General features: G+C 52.4%; 1 protein-coding gene across 3 annotated transcripts in view; it reads right to left on the bottom strand.

Moving 5' to 3' along the window:
• Positions 1–4,101: 4,101 nt before the first annotated feature.
• KMT5A (lysine methyltransferase 5A) overlaps positions 4,102–23,971 on the bottom strand; it is a 25,039-nt gene continuing 5,169 nt past the window's right edge. Inside the window, exons 1-7 of one of the 3 annotated variants that reach the window (XM_034672365.1) lie at positions 23,186–23,830; positions 22,731–22,887; positions 19,361–19,580; positions 18,809–18,896; positions 14,143–14,202; positions 6,732–6,922; positions 4,102–5,988 (exon numbers count right to left, since the gene is read on the bottom strand). In XM_034672365.1, the coding sequence (XP_034528256.1) occupies positions 5,778–5,988; positions 6,732–6,922; positions 14,143–14,202; positions 18,809–18,896; positions 19,361–19,580; positions 22,731–22,848 (888 nt within the window). In that variant the 5' untranslated portion in view covers positions 22,849–22,887; positions 23,186–23,830 and the 3' untranslated portion in view covers positions 4,102–5,777. Of the gene's footprint in view, positions 5,989–6,731; positions 6,923–14,142; positions 14,203–18,808; positions 18,897–19,360; positions 19,581–22,730; positions 22,888–23,185; positions 23,831–23,971 lie in introns of those variants that run through there. The other 2 variants (XM_034672367.1, XM_019800857.2) reach the window with 2 other exon arrangements.

Below are 23,971 nucleotides of genomic sequence, written 5' to 3' on the forward strand. Positions count from 1 at the left end.
AGGCTGGGCAGAGCGCACACAGGGGCAGCGAGACCGGGGTGTGGGGGGGCACGCTGCAGAGCAGACTCAGCTCCTGAGAATGACAGGTAACATCCTAGAGTCCCAACCATGGCAGCCCACCTCCCCACACCTGAGCCATTCTAGCTTCAGTTTCCATCTCCAGGCTGTAGGGCTGCCAGAACGTCTAGAAGCAAACAGAAGATCATTGTGTGTTGCTGTCCATAAGCCATTTATACATATCACCTGCATTTCCAGACCTGGGGTTCCCCCTGTATAAATGCTCAGCTGCCTCCTTCTCCTCGTGGAGATAGGTAAGGCAAGAAAACCCACTCAGAGAGAAATGTCACGTTAAAACAGCTCTGGTTCCTGTGTATCCTAAGGGAGACTAAAAAAAAATGACAATAAAGAATGCTCAGATTTTAGCAACTCTTGGTCAAATCAGACACTGGGGTGTGGGAATTCCAGAAGGTAAGTGGCGGGAGTGTTTCTCCCGGAGCTGGGACCCCGTGTGACCATGGAAGACTGCGGGCTTCCTTCGCCAAACCCAGCACCCGGAGCAACTGGCTGAAACGTGGGTTTCCAAGCCAGGTTTCACAACGCACAAGAAGTGGTGGCTGTCCCAATCGTCTTTAAAAAATGAGTAAATAAATACAGCAACTAAATATCAGAGCCCAGAGGCTCTTAGCTATCAGTCCCAGGGAACTTGTAAACAGTGAATGGTAGAAACAACACAAAGTTCCTTCCCTCCCTTCCTCCCTTCCTTCTCTCTCCTTCCTTCTCCTTCCTCCCTCCCTCCCTTCCTTTTTCTTTTCTTTCTAATTTTTTTGAAGATCTTTATTTAATCGACAGAGAGAGAGCATGCACAAGCAGGAGGAGCAGCCGGCAGAGGCAGAGGGAGAAGCAGGCTCCCCACCCAGCAGGGACCCCGGTGCAGGGCTTGATCCCAGGACCCCAGGATCATGACTCGAGCCGAAGGCAGATGCCCAACTGACTGAGCCCCCCAGGTGCCCCTCTTTTTTTTTTTTTTTTAAAGATTTTATTTATTTGAGAGAGAAAGCACAAGCAGGGGGAGGGGAAGGGACGGAGGGAGACACAGACTCCCTGCTGAGGGGGGGGGCGTGGGGCTTGATCCCTGGGCCCTGAGATCATGACCTGAGCTGAAATCAAAAGTTGGACACTTAACCAGACACTTAACCAACTGAGTCACCCAGGCACCCCGAAACAAAGGCAAGTTTCAATCCTAACAGCAAACATGGATGCCGGAGGGGTAGCTAGGCGCAAGGCAGTGCTCCCCATGCTTTTCCTGTCCTAACTCGTGTAACACAGTCACCCGCATTCATGCACCAGCACTGCTCCATGTTGCAGAGGAGGGAAGTGGCACCCAGAGCTGTCACCTGCCCAAGGTCACAGAGCTGGCAGTTCCAGGGCTGAGTGCACTTGGCCACCAGGCCACCCTGTTCCCTCCAAGGTGAACATGTAGTCATCCACGACGGCTGAATCCTCAGGACACCCCTGCATGTCAGTGGGGCAGAGGCTGTGCCCGGGTGATGGTCAAGCTTCGGAAAAGGAAAGGGTTTTGTGCAAGGTGACAGGATGCCAAACACAGCTGGTGCTGGCGCCAGATCTCCTGCTTGTCAACCAAGGACTCTACCCACTGTCCCCATCCACCTGGAGTGCAGGCAGCTGGTGGGGGGTGCAGTGGGGACAGAGATCTGGACTGGTAGGAGGGACTTCCCGCACAAGAGGGCACAGTTGATGCCAGGTGTTCTAAGTGAGGATTCAACATGCATTAGCTTTTAATCTTCTCTGGCACCTATGACCCCCACTGTACAAATGAACACAGTCCCCTAGGAGGACATTCACCAAAACACACACATACTGCTATGTAACCTTTTTTAAAAGATTTTAAGTAATCTCTGCACCCAACATGGGGCTTGAACCCACAACCCCGAGATCAAGAGTTGCATGCTCTACCAACTGAGCCAGCTGGATGCCCCTGCTGTGTAACCCTTTTGTAAAATAAAGGAAAAATCCAATCCTCTATCTCTACCTTATAAAAAACAGAAAGACACGCAGGTGGCCTCGCCTGGCAATAAATATTTTAATTTTTGTTTCATTTTTATGATGACAAATAATTTTCAAGTTATTTCCTTTTTTTTTTTTTAAATACAAAGCTAAACCACAAACAGGTACAACCAAGACATTTTATCTCACATTTACACACTCTGTCGGATCCTCCTCCAATTCTCTGACCACTGACCAGGCAAGTGTGGGTGGGGGGGGAAGACTTTCTCAGGTAGCACCGTGGTGAGGCCGGGGGGGCATCAAGGTTGAGGACAGGCTCTCATACCTGTCTCCATTCACATTTACCTGGGACCAGGGGAGGCCGGGAGACCCCAGGTCATGGATCTGGAGCCATGGCCCCCTGGACTGCAGGTTAACAGAGTGAGAATAGGTCCCCCTTCAGGAGGGAGGAGGAAGCTACCTACTCCTGCATCACAGTCAAGGTGAAAACTTTACCCTTGGCCTTGATCCCTGGGCTGCTGTGGGCCAGCCCACTACCCTGCGCAACAGCAGCTGGGGTGGGGGTCCTGCATTTCAGGGTCTGTGGGCTCCCCCTTGGGGTCATGGCTGCATCTTCAATTTTGCAGGAAGGACACCAGGTGGTCTGACAAACAGAAAGCCTGACAGCAGGTCTAGAACTTTCAACCCATTGGAATCGGGTCAGGGTGGGAGGGAGGGGGGTAATGGGTAAGTAATTTCTGGTCCCGCTACAAAACTTTTATTTTTGATTAGAATAGAGTACCATCTCAAATCTCTTCTACAAAAACAAAAACCAAAAAAAAAAAAAAATAAAAATAAAAAAAAAGAAGAAGAAGAAAAAAGAAAGAAAAACGCAGCCACTTCACTCACTTCAAGACCTATTTACATGTAAGTTGTTTTCTGTGGTTTTTTCTCTTTTTTTTGTCTTTTTTAAATTTTTAAATTTTTATTATTTTTTTAAAATAAATTCAGTGTTCACATTTCTATAAAGAATTAACCCAGTTTTGGGAAACTGCCCCGGCAGGGCGAGCAAGCAATGCTTTTCCCTGCCCACATCTACTCTGATTACCCGCCCTGATGCTTCGAGGTGCCCAGAAAAGCGGCAGCCTGTGGAAGAGTAAACCTAGGCTCGGCCCACGCCCGGGGGCCACTGGGTCAGTAAGCTTTCGAGAAAGCAGAGGGGAAGACTAGCTTACTGTGAAACCTTTTTAAAAAATATTCATACACTTCCATGTGCGCCTGTCCAGACGTCAGGAAAACAAGAGCTTGGGAACACCCCGCTGGGCCTTGGGAGGCCGCGTCCTTGGGGAGTGGCCTGCGCGTGGCCGGCGGGGGTGTGGGGAGGAGAGTCCTGGCTCTTCGGCGGGAGGCGGGAGTCACCCAGCTTCCTAGTTCATGTTCACTCTTTCTCTAAAACCTGTGCTGCGTCTTTGACTGCATGCACGGGAAGCACGAACGTGTGACTTGTATGCAAAAAAGGTACAAAAACAACTAGAATATAAAAGTTTTGGTAATATAAGGCCATCTGTTCAAGTCCACCTTGGAAACCTGTAACAGATATTTAAATACTACAGTGAAAAGGCATCTTAATATACTTTTTAAAAACATCTGAAGTAATTTGCTAAGATTAAGTGTGTAAAAAAAAAAAATCAATTCCCTTTGAGGGCACTTTGTCCATGGAAGAAGGGAGGGGCGGGGAGGACAGGGAGGTTAATGCTTCAGCCAGGGGTAGGCTTCGATGGAAGCCCGGCTGCGGTCCNTCAACATGCATTAGCTTTTAATCTTCTCTGGCACCTATGACCCCCACTGTACAAATGAACACAGTCCCCTAGGAGGACATTCACCAAAACACACACATACTGCTATGTAACCTTTTTTAAAAGATTTTAAGTAATCTCTGCACCCAACATGGGGCTTGAACCCACAACCCCGAGATCAAGAGTTGCATGCTCTACCAACTGAGCCAGCTGGATGCCCCTGCTGTGTAACCCTTTTGTAAAATAAAGGAAAAATCCAATCCTCTATCTCTACCTTATAAAAAACAGAAAGACACGCAGGTGGCCTCGCCTGGCAATAAATATTTTAATTTTTGTTTCATTTTTATGATGACAAATAATTTTCAAGTTATTTCCTTTTTTTTTTTTTAAATACAAAGCTAAACCACAAACAGGTACAACCAAGACATTTTATCTCACATTTACACACTCTGTCGGATCCTCCTCCAATTCTCTGACCACTGACCAGGCAAGTGTGGGTGGGGGGGGAAGACTTTCTCAGGTAGCACCGTGGTGAGGCCGGGGGGGCATCAAGGTTGAGGACAGGCTCTCATACCTGTCTCCATTCACATTTACCTGGGACCAGGGGAGGCCGGGAGACCCCAGGTCATGGATCTGGAGCCATGGCCCCCTGGACTGCAGGTTAACAGAGTGAGAATAGGTCCCCCTTCAGGAGGGAGGAGGAAGCTACCTACTCCTGCATCACAGTCAAGGTGAAAACTTTACCCTTGGCCTTGATCCCTGGGCTGCTGTGGGCCAGCCCACTACCCTGCGCAACAGCAGCTGGGGTGGGGGTCCTGCATTTCAGGGTCTGTGGGCTCCCCCTTGGGGTCATGGCTGCATCTTCAATTTTGCAGGAAGGACACCAGGTGGTCTGACAAACAGAAAGCCTGACAGCAGGTCTAGAACTTTCAACCCATTGGAATCGGGTCAGGGTGGGAGGGAGGGGGGTAATGGGTAAGTAATTTCTGGTCCCGCTACAAAACTTTTATTTTTGATTAGAATAGAGTACCATCTCAAATCTCTTCTACAAAAACAAAAACCAAAAAAAAAAAAAAATAAAAATAAAAAAAAAGAAGAAGAAGAAAAAAGAAAGAAAAACGCAGCCACTTCACTCACTTCAAGACCTATTTACATGTAAGTTGTTTTCTGTGGTTTTTTCTCTTTTTTTTGTCTTTTTTAAATTTTTAAATTTTTATTATTTTTTTAAAATAAATTCAGTGTTCACATTTCTATAAAGAATTAACCCAGTTTTGGGAAACTGCCCCGGCAGGGCGAGCAAGCAATGCTTTTCCCTGCCCACATCTACTCTGATTACCCGCCCTGATGCTTCGAGGTGCCCAGAAAAGCGGCAGCCTGTGGAAGAGTAAACCTAGGCTCGGCCCACGCCCGGGGGCCACTGGGTCAGTAAGCTTTCGAGAAAGCAGAGGGGAAGACTAGCTTACTGTGAAACCTTTTTAAAAAATATTCATACACTTCCATGTGCGCCTGTCCAGACGTCAGGAAAACAAGAGCTTGGGAACACCCCGCTGGGCCTTGGGAGGCCGCGTCCTTGGGGAGTGGCCTGCGCGTGGCCGGCGGGGGTGTGGGGAGGAGAGTCCTGGCTCTTCGGCGGGAGGCGGGAGTCACCCAGCTTCCTAGTTCATGTTCACTCTTTCTCTAAAACCTGTGCTGCGTCTTTGACTGCATGCACGGGAAGCACGAACGTGTGACTTGTATGCAAAAAAGGTACAAAAACAACTAGAATATAAAAGTTTTGGTAATATAAGGCCATCTGTTCAAGTCCACCTTGGAAACCTGTAACAGATATTTAAATACTACAGTGAAAAGGCATCTTAATATACTTTTTAAAAACATCTGAAGTAATTTGCTAAGATTAAGTGTGTAAAAAAAAAAAATCAATTCCCTTTGAGGGCACTTTGTCCATGGAAGAAGGGAGGGGCGGGGAGGACAGGGAGGTTAATGCTTCAGCCAGGGGTAGGCTTCGATGGAAGCCCGGCTGCGGTCCCCATAGTCATACAGGAGCTCCTCCCCGGCCTTGATGTCGCGGGAGGCGATGAGGATGAGGTGAGGCACGCCATCGATGTCGTGCAGTTTGGTTTGGCAGTTCCCACATTTACTGTGATTGATCAGTCTTCCCAGGCGGTTTGTCTCTCTAGTTGCATCCACACTGGCGGGAGGGAGGGCAACAGAGGATTAAATTGATAAAGAGGCTTTTGATCCCAGTCACAGCCAGCTCTCGACTCTGGTGCGATGTCGATTTATAGCCACGTTTTGGGGAAAGCAATTTAAATCAAAAAAACATTTTTAAGAGCCCAGGGAGGCACTGGGTGAGATAGTCGAGGGGTGGGAGGGGTGGGAGGAGACAGGAGTGCAAAGGCTCTTTGCAGGGGGCCCATGAGGCAAGTGCATAATAAATAAATGAATAAAAACCAGCTCTGCTGGTGGTGGGGGGAGCTGTGCGTATGGGGAGGCAGGGGGCGTCGGGAACTCTCCGTACCTTCTGCTCCATTTTGCTGGGAATGTAAAACTGCTCAGAAAAAGACAGCCTAATAAAAAAAACCCCAATCAAGCGCACTGGCCATATGGGGGAAAGGAGCAGTCAGTGATTTCTAGAGCTGCCCTGGCAGAGCGCCACCAGGGAGCGGCCGGCCTGGTGAGCCTCGGAGCAGGCTGTCACTGACTAGTCCTGCTTCTCGTCTGGTCAGATGGCAGCCAGAACGGCTCTGATCCCAAATGTGAAAATGGCAAATGGGGGGAGAGCGGCTTCGTGGCTTTGAAAAAAAACGTAGCAAGAACGAAACAGGAAGCAGGAGCAAGAGGAAGAAGCAGGATGTTCCTGTGGCTCCCGGCCCGAGGCCTGTCCTCTCTGCCAGGGCGCGGAGAAGCCACCTGAAGTTCCAGCGGACTTACCAGTAGGTTTTGCTCAGATACTGAAAATAGTACATGTAGCAGCCCGTGGAGGGATCCTGTGCATACAGGGCCTCCCGCTTCTTGGCGTCGGTGATCTCGATGAGGTCCCCATGGTACTCGACCACAAACTCGCCCCGGGAGAACTGCTTGGTGGCGATCACACCCCTGCCCTTGCCGTCAATGAGGTCAATCTGTTGAGAGGTGAGGAGAAGTGTTGCTTCCTGACCTCACGCGTGGCTGGCTGCCTGGGCTCGCCCACCTTCTTTTCACAGCTTTGCTGAGGTATGCCCTAGATCCCGCTCCCTTTACGGACATGGCACAACNATGGCACAATGGGTACTGTTAAACGTGTATGGTTGTGCAACCATCCCCGCAATCTATCACCCCCAAAAAGGTCCCTTGTGCCCTTTGCAAAGCACCATTACATCTGAGCCTCCTGAGAGATCTGCTGAGTGGGTGTCGCCCCATTTTGCAGACGAGAAAACAGAGGCTCGGAGAGACAGAACCATGTTCAAGGCCATGTGGCTGGAAAGTGGTAAAGACCGACTCATATCCACATACGTGGCCTCTTCTGGGGAGTAGTAGGACCCCGTGTTCCAAGTGTCTCATTTTTTCTGCAATCTACCCTCCCATGCTTCTCCTCGCTCCGTTTTAAGTGGGGTTGCAAGGTGACTGTTTGTGGGGCCCAGACTTAAATTCGGGTCCTCCTAGATGGGTGGGTGGAACTGAGGCTTTTTTCTGACCCTGGAGTCCCAGCCCAGACCCACCTGGAGGCCACTGTAGGGCTCCACCCCTCGCATCCACCTAATGTGCTTGCAATATCTGAGAAGAAAAGGAAATTTCTTGGGCCCTGTCATTTCCCAGGAAAACACAGTTTAGGAAAAATGTATTAGTTTGCCCCGGCCTCATGCTAAATGAAAGAAAGCTAGATACAACAGGCCATCTACTCTGTGACTGTGTGTGTATGAAATGTCCAGAACAGGCAAATCTACAGGCACAGAGCCAGGGCTGGGGGAGTGCGGAGTGATGGCTACTGGGCACAGTGTTTCCATCGGGAGGATGAGAAAGTTCTGGAACTAGACTAGACAGGGATGATGGCTGTACAATGCCGTGAGTGTACTTAATGACACTGAATTGTACGCTTTAAACGGATTAAAAAGGTACGTTTTGTATGTTATACATACGCTACTGCAATTTTAAAAACTTTTCTCAGGACAACGTATCCCATATAAAGGCCATTAATGTTTCCTTCCTGAAACGTTCCCTGAACAGATTTAGTATCTGGCCCCTTGACAACCAAAGAGTCTGACTAGTCGCAGTGGCCGTTACGGGGTTCTGGCAGCCCGCCGGCTGCTAGGAGCTAAGGAGCAGGGCCGGGGGGACCCTCCAGCCTCAGCCTCCGAGCAGTAGGCGCCGTTGCCCCTTACCTTCATTCCTTCTTCCTTCCCACTTTCAATCAACTCGTCTATTCTTTTCCTTTCTTCAGACTGGGTGGAGGGAAAAAAAACAAGAAGTACTTCAGCATTCTCTCCTGGGCCACTCTGGGCAGCCTGGAGCTCCCGCAGGGTCACTCATGGCTGGACTCCATGACATCGGTCCCCAAAGATGCCCACGTCCCCACTGCCCCATCCGTTTCTCACTGCCCGTCTGTTGTGGACAATGGGCCACCTGGGGCTCAGATGGACCAGGAGGGACACAGTGGTGGCCCGAATGCAGAACTGGGTTGGGGGCTATGTTCTATCTGGCACGTACAGTCTATTTTAAACTACCTACACTGCCGACACGTAAAAATCAGGACTCTGACTTCATACAACATCAGTTGGGGCAGACGAGACGCTGTGCCTTTCGAAGGGGCCCGTGTACACCGCGTCCTTCCTGTCTGATGGCTCCTGTAGGCGCCCTGATTTAGGAACTTTGACCTGAGTCTCCATGAAGCCACCGCCACGGATGAGAACAGGGCCTTCCACCCCCAAGAGGCAGTACCACCCTGAGCAAAGAAGTTAGACAGGAGTGGACACTCCTGGCCTCACCTGCTGCTTAGGGCCACCATGTTCCTCCCAGATCCAAGTCCCATGCTCCGTCCATGCCCAGGACTGCAGGGAGGCACAGGGAGGCACACAGACACCAAACAGAAGCCCAGGCTCTCCAGCGGCTGCCACAGCTGGGCGCACAGGCAAGGCCTCCACCCGTCGCTAAGCACAGACCCCGCCGAGCCAGTGGCCACGGCCTGCAGCGCACATGGACTTTCCCGGTCCCTCTCCACGTAAATATACTGAACGCCTGTGGCCTCTGCAGGTTTACGGACACTGCGTAAGAGCCACACCAGATACCACTGCATCCAGCCCACGTCCCGGCTCTTCCATGGCCACCTTCCAGCCATGCCACAGGCGCCTCCCCGGGCTCCTAGAGTCCGCTCCGACCACCCTCTTCACTCCGTTCCTCACGCAGCAGCCAGAGGGGTCTTGTAAAAACGTACATAAGGGGCGCCTGGGCGGCTCAGTCGGTTTAGCATCTGACTCTTGGTTTTGGCTCAGGTCATGATCTCCTGGGGTCACGGTATAGAGCCCCACCACCGGGCTCTGAGCTCTGTGGGGAGTCTGCTTGAGACTCTCTCTCTCTTTTCCCTTCCCACCTCCCACTCTCACTCACTCTCTCTCATATAAATAAATCTTTAAAAAATAAAATAAAATATGAGGCGCCTGGGTGGCTCAGTTGGTTAAGCGTCTGCCTTCGGCTCAGGTCATGATCCCAAGGTCCTGGGACCGAGTCCTGCGTCCCCTCTGCCTCTTCCCCAATAGTAATGGGCCAATCAATGTTGGTTCATTGTGACAAATGTACTAGGGTAGTGTATGCAAGGTGTTAGTGATGGGGAAACTGAGTAAAGGGTCTATGGGAGTAGTCTGTACTATTTTTGCAACTCCTCTATGAATCTAAAATTATTCCAAAATAAAAAGCTTATTTAGAGAGAAGCAAAAGCTTGGGGCGCCTGAGGGGTGCAGTCTGCTGAGTGTCCAACTCCTGGTTTCGGCTCAGGTCATGATCTCACGAGATCGAGCCCTGCATCCAGCTCTGCACTCAGTGGGAGTCTGCTTGAGACTCTCTCTCTCCCCCTCTCCCTCTGCCCCGCCCCCGCTCTCAAATGAATAAATAAATCTTAAAGAAAAAAAGAGAGAGAAAGAAGTAAAAGCTTTTCCATACCTTCCCCCCTGCTACAGAGATAAAATCCTATGAGGTTCTGGAGGGTCCGGGCCCCGCCGCATCTGCCATCTTCACCCTTGCTCCCACATTCTGGCCACACTGGCTGACTCTCCTATAGGGCCAGGCTTGTTTCTGCCTCGGGGCCTTTGCACGTGCTCTTCCCCCAGCCTGGAATACCCTTCCGCAATCCATTCATCTGNGGGTACTGTTAAACGTGTATGGTTGTGCAACCATCCCCGCAATCTATCACCCCCAAAAAGGTCCCTTGTGCCCTTTGCAAAGCACCATTACATCTGAGCCTCCTGAGAGATCTGCTGAGTGGGTGTCGCCCCATTTTGCAGACGAGAAAACAGAGGCTCGGAGAGACAGAACCATGTTCAAGGCCATGTGGCTGGAAAGTGGTAAAGACCGACTCATATCCACATACGTGGCCTCTTCTGGGGAGTAGTAGGACCCCGTGTTCCAAGTGTCTCATTTTTTCTGCAATCTACCCTCCCATGCTTCTCCTCGCTCCGTTTTAAGTGGGGTTGCAAGGTGACTGTTTGTGGAGACCAGACTTAAATTCGGGTCCTCCTAGATGGGTGGGTGGAACTGAGGCTTTTTTCTGACCCTGGAGTCCCAGCCCAGACCCACCTGGAGGCCACTGTAGGGCTCCACCCCTCGCATCCACCTAATGTGCTTGCAATATCTGAGAAGAAAAGGAAATTTCTTGGGCCCTGTCATTTCCCAGGAAAACACAGTTTAGGAAAAATGTATTAGTTTGCCCCGGCCTCATGCTAAATGAAAGAAAGCTAGATACAACAGGCCATCTACTCTGTGACTGTGTGTGTATGAAATGTCCAGAACAGGCAAATCTACAGGCACAGAGCCAGGGCTGGGGGAGTGCGGAGTGATGGCTACTGGGCACAGTGTTTCCATCGGGAGGATGAGAAAGTTCTGGAACTAGACTAGACAGGGATGATGGCTGTACAATGCCGTGAGTGTACTTAATGACACTGAATTGTACGCTTTAAACGGATTAAAAAGGTACGTTTTGTATGTTATACATACGCTACTGCAATTTTAAAAACTTTTCTCAGGACAACGTATCCCATATAAAGGCCATTAATGTTTCCTTCCTGAAACGTTCCCTGAACAGATTTAGTATCTGGCCCCTTGACAACCAAAGAGTCTGACTAGTCGCAGTGGCCGTTACGGGGTTCTGGCAGCCCGCCGGCTGCTAGGAGCTAAGGAGCAGGGCCGGGGGGACCCTCCAGCCTCAGCCTCCGAGCAGTAGGCGCCGTTGCCCCTTACCTTCATTCCTTCTTCCTTCCCACTTTCAATCAACTCGTCTATTCTTTTCCTTTCTTCAGACTGGGTGGAGGGAAAAAAAACAAGAAGTACTTCAGCATTCTCTCCTGGGCCACTCTGGGCAGCCTGGAGCTCCCGCAGGGTCACTCATGGCTGGACTCCATGACATCGGTCCCCAAAGATGCCCACGTCCCCACTGCCCCATCCGTTTCTCACTGCCCGTCTGTTGTGGACAATGGGCCACCTGGGGCTCAGATGGACCAGGAGGGACACAGTGGTGGCCCGAATGCAGAACTGGGTTGGGGGCTATGTTCTATCTGGCACGTACAGTCTATTTTAAACTACCTACACTGCCGACACGTAAAAATCAGGACTCTGACTTCATACAACATCAGTTGGGGCAGACGAGACGCTGTGCCTTTCGAAGGGGCCCGTGTACACCGCGTCCTTCCTGTCTGATGGCTCCTGTAGGCGCCCTGATTTAGGAACTTTGACCTGAGTCTCCATGAAGCCACCGCCACGGATGAGAACAGGGCCTTCCACCCCCAAGAGGCAGTACCACCCTGAGCAAAGAAGTTAGACAGGAGTGGACACTCCTGGCCTCACCTGCTGCTTAGGGCCACCATGTTCCTCCCAGATCCAAGTCCCATGCTCCGTCCATGCCCAGGACTGCAGGGAGGCACAGGGAGGCACACAGACACCAAACAGAAGCCCAGGCTCTCCAGCGGCTGCCACAGCTGGGCGCACAGGCAAGGCCTCCACCCGTCGCTAAGCACAGACCCCGCCGAGCCAGTGGCCACGGCCTGCAGCGCACATGGACTTTCCCGGTCCCTCTCCACGTAGATATACTGAACGCCTGTGGCCTCTGCAGGTTTACGGACACTGCGTAAGAGCCACACCAGATACCACTGCATCCAGCCCACGTCCCGGCTCTTCCATGGCCACCTTCCAGCCATGCCACAGGCGCCTCCCCGGGCTCCTAGAGTCCGCTCCGACCACCCTCTTCACTCCGTTCCTCACGCAGCAGCCAGAGGGGTCTTGTAAAAACGTACATAAGGGGCGCCTGGGCGGCTCAGTCGGTTTAGCATCTGACTCTTGGTTTTGGCTCAGGTCATGATCTCCTGGGGTCACGGTATAGAGCCCCACCACCGGGCTCTGAGCTCTGTGGGGAGTCTGCTTGAGACTCTCTCTCTCTTTTCCCTTCCCACCTCCCACTCTCACTCACTCTCTCTCATATAAATAAATCTTTAAAAAATAAAATAAAATATGAGGCGCCTGGGTGGCTCAGTTGGTTAAGCGTCTGCCTTCGGCTCAGGTCATGATCCCAAGGTCCTGGGACCGAGTCCTGCGTCCCCTCTGCCTCTTCCCCAATAGTAATGGGCCAATCAATGTTGGTTCATTGTGACAAATGTACTAGGGTAGTGTATGCAAGGTGTTAGTGATGGGGAAACTGAGTAAAGGGTCTATGGGAGTAGTCTGTACTATTTTTGCAACTCCTCTATGAATCTAAAATTATTCCAAAATAAAAAGCTTATTTAGAGAGAAGCAAAAGCTTGGGGCGCCTGAGGGGTGCAGTCTGCTGAGTGTCCAACTCCTGGTTTCGGCTCAGGTCATGATCTCACGAGATCGAGCCCTGCATCCAGCTCTGCACTCAGTGGGAGTCTGCTTGAGACTCTCTCTCTCCCCCTCTCCCTCTGCCCCGCCCCCGCTCTCAAATGAATAAATAAATCTTAAAGAAAAAAAGAGAGAGAAAGAAGTAAAAGCTTTTCCATACCTTCCCCCCTGCTACAGAGATAAAATCCTATGAGGTTCTGGAGGGTCCGGGCCCCGCCGCATCTGCCATCTTCACCCTTGCTCCCACATTCTGGCCACACTGGCTGACTCTCCTATAGGGCCAGGCTTGTTTCTGCCTCGGGGCCTTTGCACGTGCTCTTCCCCCAGCCTGGAATACCCTTCCGCAATCCATTCATCTGGCTTGTGTCCTCCCTTCCTTCCAAGCTCTGCTCAAAAGGCACCTCCTTGGTTGAAACCTTCCTGACTACCGCAGCTAACATAGCCTTAGCCACACCGTGCTTCCAAACCACTGTTTTATTAAATGTCAAAGGACTATCCAAAATGATCTTATTCTCTGGTTGTTTTTTTTAAGTTGTCAATCACTCCCCACTTGAATATAAGCTCGAGGACTGGGGCCTGANGGGTCCTCCTAGATGGGTGGGTGGAACTGAGGCTTTTTTCTGACCCTGGAGTCCCAGCCCAGACCCACCTGGAGGCCACTGTAGGGCTCCACCCCTCGCATCCACCTAATGTGCTTGCAATATCTGAGAAGAAAAGGAAATTTCTTGGGCCCTGTCATTTCCCAGGAAAACACAGTTTAGGAAAAATGTATTAGTTTGCCCCGGCCTCATGCTAAATGAAAGAAAGCTAGATACAACAGGCCATCTACTCTGTGACTGTGTGTGTATGAAATGTCCAGAACAGGCAAATCTACAGGCACAGAGCCAGGGCTGGGGGAGTGCGGAGTGATGGCTACTGGGCACAGTGTTTCCATCGGGAGGATGAGAAAGTTCTGGAACTAGACTAGACAGGGATGATGGCTGTACAATGCCGTGAGTGTACTTAATGACACTGAATTGTACGCTTTAAACGGATTAAAAAGGTACGTTTTGTATGTTATACATACGCTACTGCAATTTTAAAAACTTTTCTCAGGACAACGTATCCCATATAAAGGCCATTAATGTTTCCTTCCTGAAACGTTCCCTGAACAGATTTAGTATCTGGCCCCTTGACAACCAAAGAGTCTGACTAGTCGCAGTGGCCGTTACGGGGTTCTGGCAGCCCGCCGGCTGCTAGGAGCTAAGGAGCAGGGCCGGGGGGACCCTCCAGCCTCAGCCTCCGAGCAGTAGGCCCCGCTGCCCCTTACCTTCATTCCTTCTTCCTTCCCACTTTCAATCAACTCGTCTATTCTTTTCCTTTCTTCAGACTGGGTGGAGGGAAAAAAAACAAGAAGTACTTCAGCATTCTCTCCTGGGCCACTCTGGGCAGCCTGGAGCTCCCGCAGGGTCACTCATGGCTGGACTCCATGACATCGGTCCCCAAAGATGCCCACGTCCCCACTGCCCCATCCGTTTCTCACTGCCCGTCTGTTGTGGACAATGGGCCACCTGGGGCTCAGATGGACCAGGAGGGACACAGTGGTGGCCCGAATGCAGAACTGGGTTGGGGGCTATGTTCTATCTGGCACGTACAGTCTATTTTAAACTACCTACACTGCCGACACGTAAAAATCAGGACTCTGACTTCATACAACATCAGTTGGGGCAGACGAGACGCTGTGCCTTTCGAAGGGGCCCGTGTACACCGCGTCCTTCCTGTCTGATGGCTCCTGTAGGCGCCCTGATTTAGGAACTTTGACCTGAGTCTCCATGAAGCCACCGCCACGGATGAGAACAGGGCCTTCCACCCCCAAGAGGCAGTACCACCCTGAGCAAAGAAGTTAGACAGGAGTGGACACTCCTGGCCTCACCTGCTGCTTAGGGCCACCATGTTCCTCCCAGATCCAAGTCCCATGCTCCGTCCATGCCCAGGACTGCAGGGAGGCACAGGGAGGCACACAGACACCAAACAGAAGCCCAGGCTCTCCAGCGGCTGCCACAGCTGGGCGCACAGGCAAGGCCTCCACCCGTCGCTAAGCACAGACCCCGCCGAGCCAGTGGCCACGGCCTGCAGCGCACATGGACTTTCCCGGTCCCTCTCCACGTAAATATACTGAAACGCCTGTGGCCTCTGCAGGTTTACGGACACTGCGTAAGAGCCACACCAGATACCACTGCATCCAGCCCACGTCCCGGCTCTTCCATGGCCACCTTCCAGCCATGCCACAGGCGCCTCCCCGGGCTCCTAGAGTCCGCTCCGACCACCCTCTTCACTCCGTTCCTCACGCAGCAGCCAGAGGGGTCTTGTAAAAACGTACATAAGGGGCGCCTGGGCGGCTCAGTCGGTTTAGCATCTGACTCTTGGTTTTGGCTCAGGTCATGATCTCCTGGGGTCACGGTATAGAGCCCCACCACCGGGCTCTGAGCTCTGTGGGGAGTCTGCTTGAGACTCTCTCTCTCTTTTCCCTTCCCACCTCCCACTCTCACTCACTCTCTCTCATATAAATAAATCTTTAAAAAATAAAATAAAATATGAGGCGCCTGGGTGGCTCAGTTGGTTAAGCGTCTGCCTTCGGCTCAGGTCATGATCCCAAGGTCCTGGGACCGAGTCCTGCGTCCCCTCTGCCTCTTCCCCAATAGTAATGGGCCAATCAATGTTGGTTCATTGTGACAAATGTACTAGGGTAGTGTATGCAAGGTGTTAGTGATGGGGAAACTGAGTAAAGGGTCTATGGGAGTAGTCTGTACTATTTTTGCAACTCCTCTATGAATCTAAAATTATTCCAAAATAAAAAGCTTATTTAGAGAGAAGCAAAAGCTTGGGGCGCCTGAGGGGTGCAGTCTGCTGAGTGTCCAACTCCTGGTTTCGGCTCAGGTCATGATCTCACGAGATCGAGCCCTGCATCCAGCTCTGCACTCAGTGGGAGTCTGCTTGAGACTCTCTCTCTCCCCCTCTCCCTCTGCCCCGCCCCCGCTCTCAAATGAATAAATAAATCTTAAAGAAAAAAAGAGAGAGAAAGAAGTAAAAGCTTTTCCATACCTTCCCCCCTGCTACAGAGATAAAATCCTATGAGGTTCTGGAGGGTCCGGGCCCCGCCGCATCTGCCATCTTCACCCTTGCTCCCACATTCTGGCCACACTGGCTGACTCTCCTATAGGGCCAGGCTTGTTTCTGCCTCGGGGCCTTTGCACGTGCTCTTCCCCCAGCCTGGAATACCCTTCCGCAATCCATTCATCTGGCTTGTGTCCTCCCTTCCTTCCAAGCTCTGCTCAAAAGGCACCTCCTTGGTTGAAACCTTCCTGACTACCGCAGCTAACGTAGCCTCAGCCACACCGTGCTTCCAAACCACTGTTTTATTAAATGTCAAAGGACTATTCAAAATGATCTTATTCTCTGGTTGTTTTTTTTAAGTTGTCAATCACTCCCCACTTGAATATAAGCTCGAGGACTGGGGCCTGAACTTGTACGCCGTGGAATATCCTGGGCTACAACAGTGCCTGGCACACAGTAAGCCCTCAAAGCAATGGCATCAACACACACACATCACACACACAACCACCTTGCTGAGAAATTATTAGTGTGCGGAGGAGACCAGACCAGGGAGAAGTACAGTAAGCTCTGTAACTGGGAGTGACGGAGGGCTAGGCACCTGAGGACTTTCCTGCCATGACCGACTGAGACACAAGGAGCTGAGCTGCGGGGAGCTGGGACCGGGCTAGATGCCCCGAATGCACAGGCACAGTCTGAGTTTTGTTCTAGAGGCTCAGCGCTTGGGGGCACGCATCACCCAGCTCCAGGCTGCCGAAAGAGAATTCAGACAGCAGCCTATGGGGAGCTGGAGGCAGACTGAGTGGGAGGTAAGCAAGGTCTGAATTAGGTCGAGGCTGATCTGCACATCAGGCCTGGGGCTGGGCTGGGGAGGAAGAAGCCAGGGCACTGCCAACAGGCACAGTTCCTGCCCCCGTGCAGGCTGTCACCCCACCCACAACAAGGCCAGCCAGCTAAGGGGCCTCCGCAGTGAAGCAACAAGGGGCTCAGGGCATCTCTCCAAGGCCCAGTGTCCACCCTCTTCCCTGACCCTGGCTCTGGCTGCTCTGCCTTCAAACCCAGTTAAGTATCTGCAAAGGTTTTAATTTTAGTTTTAATTTTAGTTTCTCCCCTGGCTACCCCCAGACTCCTCTTATGCCCCGTGTGCCTGGGCCCTGGTTTCTGGGGCCCCAAAGAGCAGGCAGGTCAGGACTAACCTCACCTCTCAGATGAGGCCCAGCTGCCCCACCCTCAAGCTTTACCTGTGCCAACAAGACAAGACACCGCCCCCGCCGGCCACAGCCTCTCCACCCCAGCCAACAGCCGCCTTACAGCCTGGCCAGCCACCACCTGGCCGTGGCACGCACGCAGCACAGCCAACCCAAACCAGGGGAGCACAGCACGGTTCTCCCTCGCCACTGGCTCTTTGCTGCCATGGCAAGCCTTACTATGCTGCAGACCAAGCTTCGGAGAACCGAGTCTCTGTTCCCTTCTGCTCACCTGCTGCAACATTTCGCAGACCTGTAGCACGTCCCGTGGCAGCCTTCCCCTCCTCCAGCCGGAAAAGCCTTTCTTTTTTTTTCTTAAAAAGGCCCACTCTGCTGCCCCTGCTCGGCAGCCCACGGCAGGCCTGGGCGCGGCCCCAGCGCTCCTGGTGCGGGCGCCGCCCCGACCACGGCTGGGAGGTGTCTGGGGCTCTGGCGCCTGGCACCACCTCGCCCTCTGCAGTGCTGTCTTCAAGAGTGACCTAGCACAGCCTCCCGCTGTAGGCGAACATTTTATAACAGCTCGTTCTTGGCTGAAAGACAGCGCCTTTCTAAAGAAATAAAGCCAAGGCTTCCCTGGGGGGTGGGGGATGGACCCTTCTCATTTATTTTAAAGGAAGCCTCATCAATTCAAACACGCGGAGAAAGAGAATGCGAATTTCCATACCTGTATCTACAGTTTTAACGCACAGGACGGTGGAGTCTAGCTCAGACTGAAATGCCAAACCCCACAAGGCCTCAAGGAGGGAGGATGGTGGGGGCGGTGCGCAAAGAACTTCCCCGCCTCTCTGTGGGGGCGGCAAGCCCAGATCGGCTCCTCCAGCCCCAGGTGGCTCCGCCGCTGTGGGAGGGCAGAGGGCTGCAGGGAGACCACGCCCGGGACTGTCTGTCTCAACAGAAAGGCAATGACCACACCTCACTGCATCAAATATTGATCAACTGCTGACTGACTGCCGGCTCGGTGCTCTGCAGACACGGCGGGCGGAGGCCTGCAGTTGGGGTGGCCTTCCTGCCTGCTTCTCACATGATCCTAGGGCCACGGCCCTGGCGGGGGGATAGGAGAGGGGGCCACAGGAAGTCACAACAATGGGGAAGCAATGGCGGCAGTAATAACAGTTAACCGGTGCCTCCAGGGGCCAGGCATGGTTCCCAGTGTTCCTTGTGCATGAGCTCATTGAATCCTCCCAACAACAACCCTACGAGATACTGCTCTATTACCCCATTTTACAGATAGGGCAACCGTGGCACAGAGCAGCTAAGCGACTACCCGAGGTCATACAACCAGTATGCGGCTTCCAAGCCACTGCTCTGTACCACCTTGAGACGTGACACGGGAAGGCGTGAGGAGCAGACAGACCCGCCTCCGAAAGCACCTGCAGCCTTCCCCGAGGCCCCAGGCTCTCACTGCCCTGCCAACACGACCTGTTACGGGGACGCAGGACTTCCCGTGCCGGGGCTACAGCTTCCACGGCTCCTTCACAGGAGCATCTTAACCGAGCCTCACGGTGACCCCAAACGTCAGATGATGCCCACTAGGCCAAGGAGAATGCCGAGGCCACGCAGGCCAGCCTGCCCCAGGACGACACAGAGAAAGCTCCCGTCCTGCCCTCTGATAGCGAGGATGAGAGCCGTGGACGCTACCTGCAGCTCGGCTTTGCTTTTCCTGGAGCTCCTTCGCACGGGGTAGAAATCCGTGAGTTTGCGGTTCTGTTGCGTTTTCCCTTGAGCTCTGGGGTGGGAAGGGCAGAGGAGAAAACAAGGATGAGCAGTGGACCCACACTCACACCCAGGAGGCACAAAGCTCCTCAGGAGCTGGCTCCTTGGCGCTGATGTCACTTCAACACCTTTGTCCCCTGGGGTCTGTGGTCACGGAGGCTCACCTGCCCAAGGGGGCCTCAGAGCGTCAAAAGACAGGCTGCCAACTCTCAGTGCGAGTGTGTGTGTGTGTGTGTGTGTGTGTGTGTGTGTGGCGGGGAGGGGGGAGCTCCTGAGCTCTGGCTCATACCAGACTGAGATGCTGACAGGTAACGGTGTCCCTGGTGGTGACTCACGGCACCTGAGCCCTGACGACGCAGAGGCCCGCAGAGGCCGGGCAGGCCCTGCTTCCCCCCAGCTAGCACCTGAACGGGGTCTGCTGCGGTCAGAAGCAGCACGCTGCGCTGCGCCAGGGGAAGGGCTCCAGAAGGCACTTACTTTTTCCGAGGGGCCTGTTTGCCCTTGACAGGCTTTCTCTGAGCGTGCTTGGCCGCGGCCGCCGTGGCAGGATCACAAGACGAGGTCGGAGTTTTTGGAGGTTCTGCTGCTTCGGATTTTTGGTTTGGAAAAGGTGCCAGGGGACCTCTCCTGGCGTCTTTGAGCTTCTGTTCCTCGGACTTCATGGTGCTCCGCACTGCGTTCCCACCGTTTCTTTTCTCTGCAGGCAGAGCGTGGGGAAAGGCAGAGGGTTAGTCTCGACTCTCCGTCTCCCCATTTCTAGACCATCGGCTGCACTGTCAGCCAGGCTTTCAGACGACAGAGGATCCTGGGTGCGTCAGGCGCAGGGCCCTCCGCCTCTGAACCCCGGTGTCTGCTAACGGCTTCCGGGAGCATGAGGCTCCCCTTCTGACCCAGACACTGGGCAGAGCTTTTGCTCTGCATCGTTTTTACTGTTTTCTCCTCAGCTTTATTGAGGTATAGCTGACAAATAAAATAGTAAGCTATCTGCCGTGTACTTCCTGATGCCTTGACAGACGTCGTGGAAGGATCCCCCCACTAGTCTGCCAACGTTTCTGATCTTCTGCACCTTGACGAGGGACAGCCCTCGAGGCAGAGCGCTCACAGGCAGTGACAGCTGCGCAGGTGCTCCCTCCGGAACTTTCAGGACCTGGGCTGCAGACCCCGCGGAAAAAAGCTAGATTCCCAGAGCGGGCCAGCGTCGATGGACAGGAATAAGGTAACAAAGCAGAACTTCTTCCCTAGCAAAGACCTCCTCCCCAAGAGCTGCCTGGCACGCTTCTTTTCAGACTCTAGGAAAAGAACGTTTCCTCTTCTAAAGGGGCCAAAGCCCTACGTTCACAGTGGTTCTCCCCACAGTGACCCGGCACTGGTCAGTGCGGCGCCAGGACGGACGGCGAAAAGGATTTGTTACTAAAAACAGTTGTGAAGCACCAGTGTGGGTGAATGATTCACTTTTTAAAAAAACGATTTACTTAAAAAAAAAAAAAAAAGTAAGTAATACATAGCTGGTAGGAACGTAAAATGGCGCAGTCACTTTAGAAGAGTCTGGCAGTTGTTCAAAAGTTCAACATGGAGTTACCATATGACCCAGCAATTCCACGCCTAGGCGGCTGTTAAGAGAATTAAAAACATATGCCCACACAAAAACCTATATGTGAATGTTTGTGGCAGCTTATTCACAACAGCCAAAGAACAGAAACAACCCAATGTCCATCCACCGATGACGGTGCGTACAATGCGGTCCCTCCACGTGACAGAATATTACTCAGCCACAGAAAGGAGTGAAGTCCTGACACCTGCCCTTGAAAACATGATGCTGAGTGGAGGAAGCCAGACACCGATGGCTACAGATTCTGTGGGATTCCATTTACATACGTCCGGAAGCGGCAAATCCACAGAGACAGAAAGTAGATTAGTGGTTGCCAGGGGCTTGGGGGAAGAGACGGAATGAGGAGAGACTGCCAATGGGTACAAGGCTCCTTTTTTGGGGTGAGGAAATGTTCTGGTACCAGACAGCTGGTCATGGCTGCACCCGTCTGTGAACAGACTAAAACCCACCACATTGTACACTTTGAAACGGTGACCTCTAGGATATGAGAATTAGAGCTCAATAAATAAGCGGAAAAGAGAACTATATCAAACTCCACCCGGGGCCATTCTCACTGCCCTACACACCTTAAGCGGAAACAGAGGGAGTGAAGTCCAGGACATCACCCATAAAAACCCTAGGAGTGCGTGACGCCCTTGAACGTCAGCTACTACGTCAGTCTGAGTCAAAGCAGAAAAAAAGTTGAGAATCAAGGACAAAAGCCTGGCCCCTGGGCTCTCCTCCAAAATATACCTGGCCCCAAATCCTAATTGTTGCCATTTAGTGGAACCATAAGTCAAGTACGCTAGCCTGTGTACCGTGTCACCATTTAGAATCATTTACATTCCATCCCATTCCAGGAGGGATGGGAGACTGCCTGATCACCACTTAGGGAGAGCCCCTTCCCTAGTCGCCTACATGGTAGGTGGTAGCCTAAGAGCTGCCAATGCAGTGAGGAACAGGGCAGCACAGGAAGGGTTGCCAGTGTGGAGCACTGTACAAAGCCCTCTGCACCCATGCTTTTTATTTTTTTTTTAAAGATTTTATTTATTTAACAGAGAGAAAGACAGCCAGTGGGAGCAGGAACACAAGCAGGGGGAGTGGGAGAGGAAGAAGCAGGCTCCCAGCGGAGGAGCCCCATGTGGGAATCGATCCCAGGACTCTGGGATCACGCCCTGAGCCAAAGGCAGACACTTAATGACTGAGCCACCCCGGCGCCCCTCTGCACCCATGCTTTAACCAATCTTCATAAAAGCCCTGCGGAACAGGAGTTCTCCCTCCCACTTCAGAGATCAAAGAACTAAAGCTCAGAAAAGTGGAGTGACCTGCCCCAGCCTCTCCTTGTTTAAGTGGCAGAGCTAGGATTAGACCCCAAGTCATTTGAAGACTGACTGAAATAGTATTACCCACTGCCCTGGGCAGGGAACCAAGCCGAGGCCTGGCTCCTGCTCCTGTTCTGGGCTTCCCTACCCCTGGCGCTCAGACCTGGCCCCGGACATTGGCCTCACCATCGCTTACGGTACTTTCTGTAAATGAACTACGAGGCTTCCTTGTCTGAAGCTTCTGGCAGCCAGAGTTCTGTTTCTTTAAGGCAAATTTCAATTAGGCGGGAGCTTGGTGAATTGGGGAAAGCTCCTATTCCCTACTGCAGCTTTAAAAGGGGAAATATTTGGAAGAGAGCAAGATTTCTATGAGGTTTCAGCTTGTTTTGCAGGGCCAAACAGAATTTTTGGTAACTACGTATTTTTTTGTTCGATATTTTAACTCCAAACCTCACCACAGAGTATGCTGCTTCAGAGAACAGCACTGAACACTTGAGTGGAAAGAAACTCAGAAATGAGGTCAAGGCCAGATCAAAAGAGGGAAGGAAGTCAGTTCCCTACGTTCACACAACACAGCTGGGCCTGCAAGCACATGGTATGGACCGCCCAGACTCGTAACTTCTGTACTTTGGGTACTTGTCTGCCTCTTTAAATGCAGCTCAGGTGTTATTTTTGCAAAACAATCAAGCTTGAAGGACATGCTAACTCTTGTGAAAGCCGGGAAAACCTGTTAGACCCGACAGGGCACACACCCTGGGACAGGCCACTCTTCCCCCAGTGTCTGTTTCTTAGCAGCAAGACAGAACACGGTTCAAACCCTTGAACTTGGGTTTGAAAAGGCTGGATAAACATTTAATATGTGCGCACAATTATGAAAGGGAGGGGCTTCTGCAACCCGACCAGCTGTGGTGAGAATAGGGCCATTTCAGAGCCTTACCTTCTCGTTTCCTGTAGAGTCCGGCTAATGGCTTCCCCTGGCATTTGACTTCGTGATGTACAACTGAGTTCTCTTCCTGAAGGGGGGAACGCATTCCAGAGCATTTGTTGGGGCTCATGTAGGAATAGATCTTTGATTGCCCGGTAAATACATTCTCCTAAAACGACAAATGCAGGTTCTGAAAGAGGCTTGAAGAAGAAGATCCCAGGGCAAATGGCGGAGAAGGGCACTCAGAATAACAGACAGCATCTCTCAGAAGCAGGCCACCAGGAATCACCAGGCCCGGGAGAACAGTGGAAGGTTTAGGATCTCCCAGGTCGGAGTTAGACATTTAGACATTTCCCAAACTCACGGGGTCTCTAATTCTGGTCACTAAGGGCACATCTGGCCAGCAGGAAGCCAGCTGAATACCAAGGTGTATATACCAAGGTGTATACCAGAAGCAGACAACCTACCAGTAGCAGAGAGGTCAGAATGACCCAGACTGCACAACCGCAGAATCTGATGGGCTGGCCTATGTGCAGGAGCTAACTCCCCTGGCAGGAGCTGCAGGAACTCTTAGCACAGAAACAGGCCTCAGGGAATCTGATTAACCACTTCTTGGTCCTGAAGGCCGCCGGTAGGACTTGTCATCACTGCCTGAGCCTTCAGGGCGCCCAAGCCTGGCCCCTCTCAAATCAACACAGCCCAGCAGCCTCCCAGGACTGCGGGACTGGACTGCAGTGGTAATTGAGGGGTGGGGTTGGGGGTGGAGAGCTTAATAAAAGCAGAGCCTATAGCCAGCTCCTGTAGGGCGGTCACTCTGCTGCAAATGGCATCTTGGCATTAATAGTAGGAGGGTGGGCAGGCGGGTGGGGCGGTACAGGTCACTGCTGTCGTCTCTGGGCGTGGGGCCTCTCCCCTGAGTAAGCACAGAATGGAGGAGGGCTTCCCCAGAAACACTGCTTGGGCCTTTCTGCCTGGTGAACCTTTAAACACCAAGTCAGCGAGACCCGTGACCTCTCTGAGGAACCCGGGCAGGCCCCGCACACCCTGGGATGGCAGCCACCGCCCGGGGAGCTGGCTCTCGGGGTGCGGAAATGCCATAAAGACACAAACTTTTCCGAGGTCAAATATTGCCAGGGTCATGGCGGAGCCAGCGGGGACGCCACTCCCAGGCAGGCAGCAGAAAAGGAAGCTGCCCGACCCGGGCGCCCCGCCCGCACGCCCGCACCCCCGCCCCTGGGCCCAAGGCCCCGGGC

This window comes from Ailuropoda melanoleuca, chromosome 12 (genome assembly GCF_002007445.2).
Source record: "Ailuropoda melanoleuca isolate Jingjing chromosome 12, ASM200744v2, whole genome shotgun sequence".
Lineage (NCBI taxonomy): Eukaryota > Metazoa > Chordata > Mammalia > Carnivora > Ursidae > Ailuropoda > Ailuropoda melanoleuca.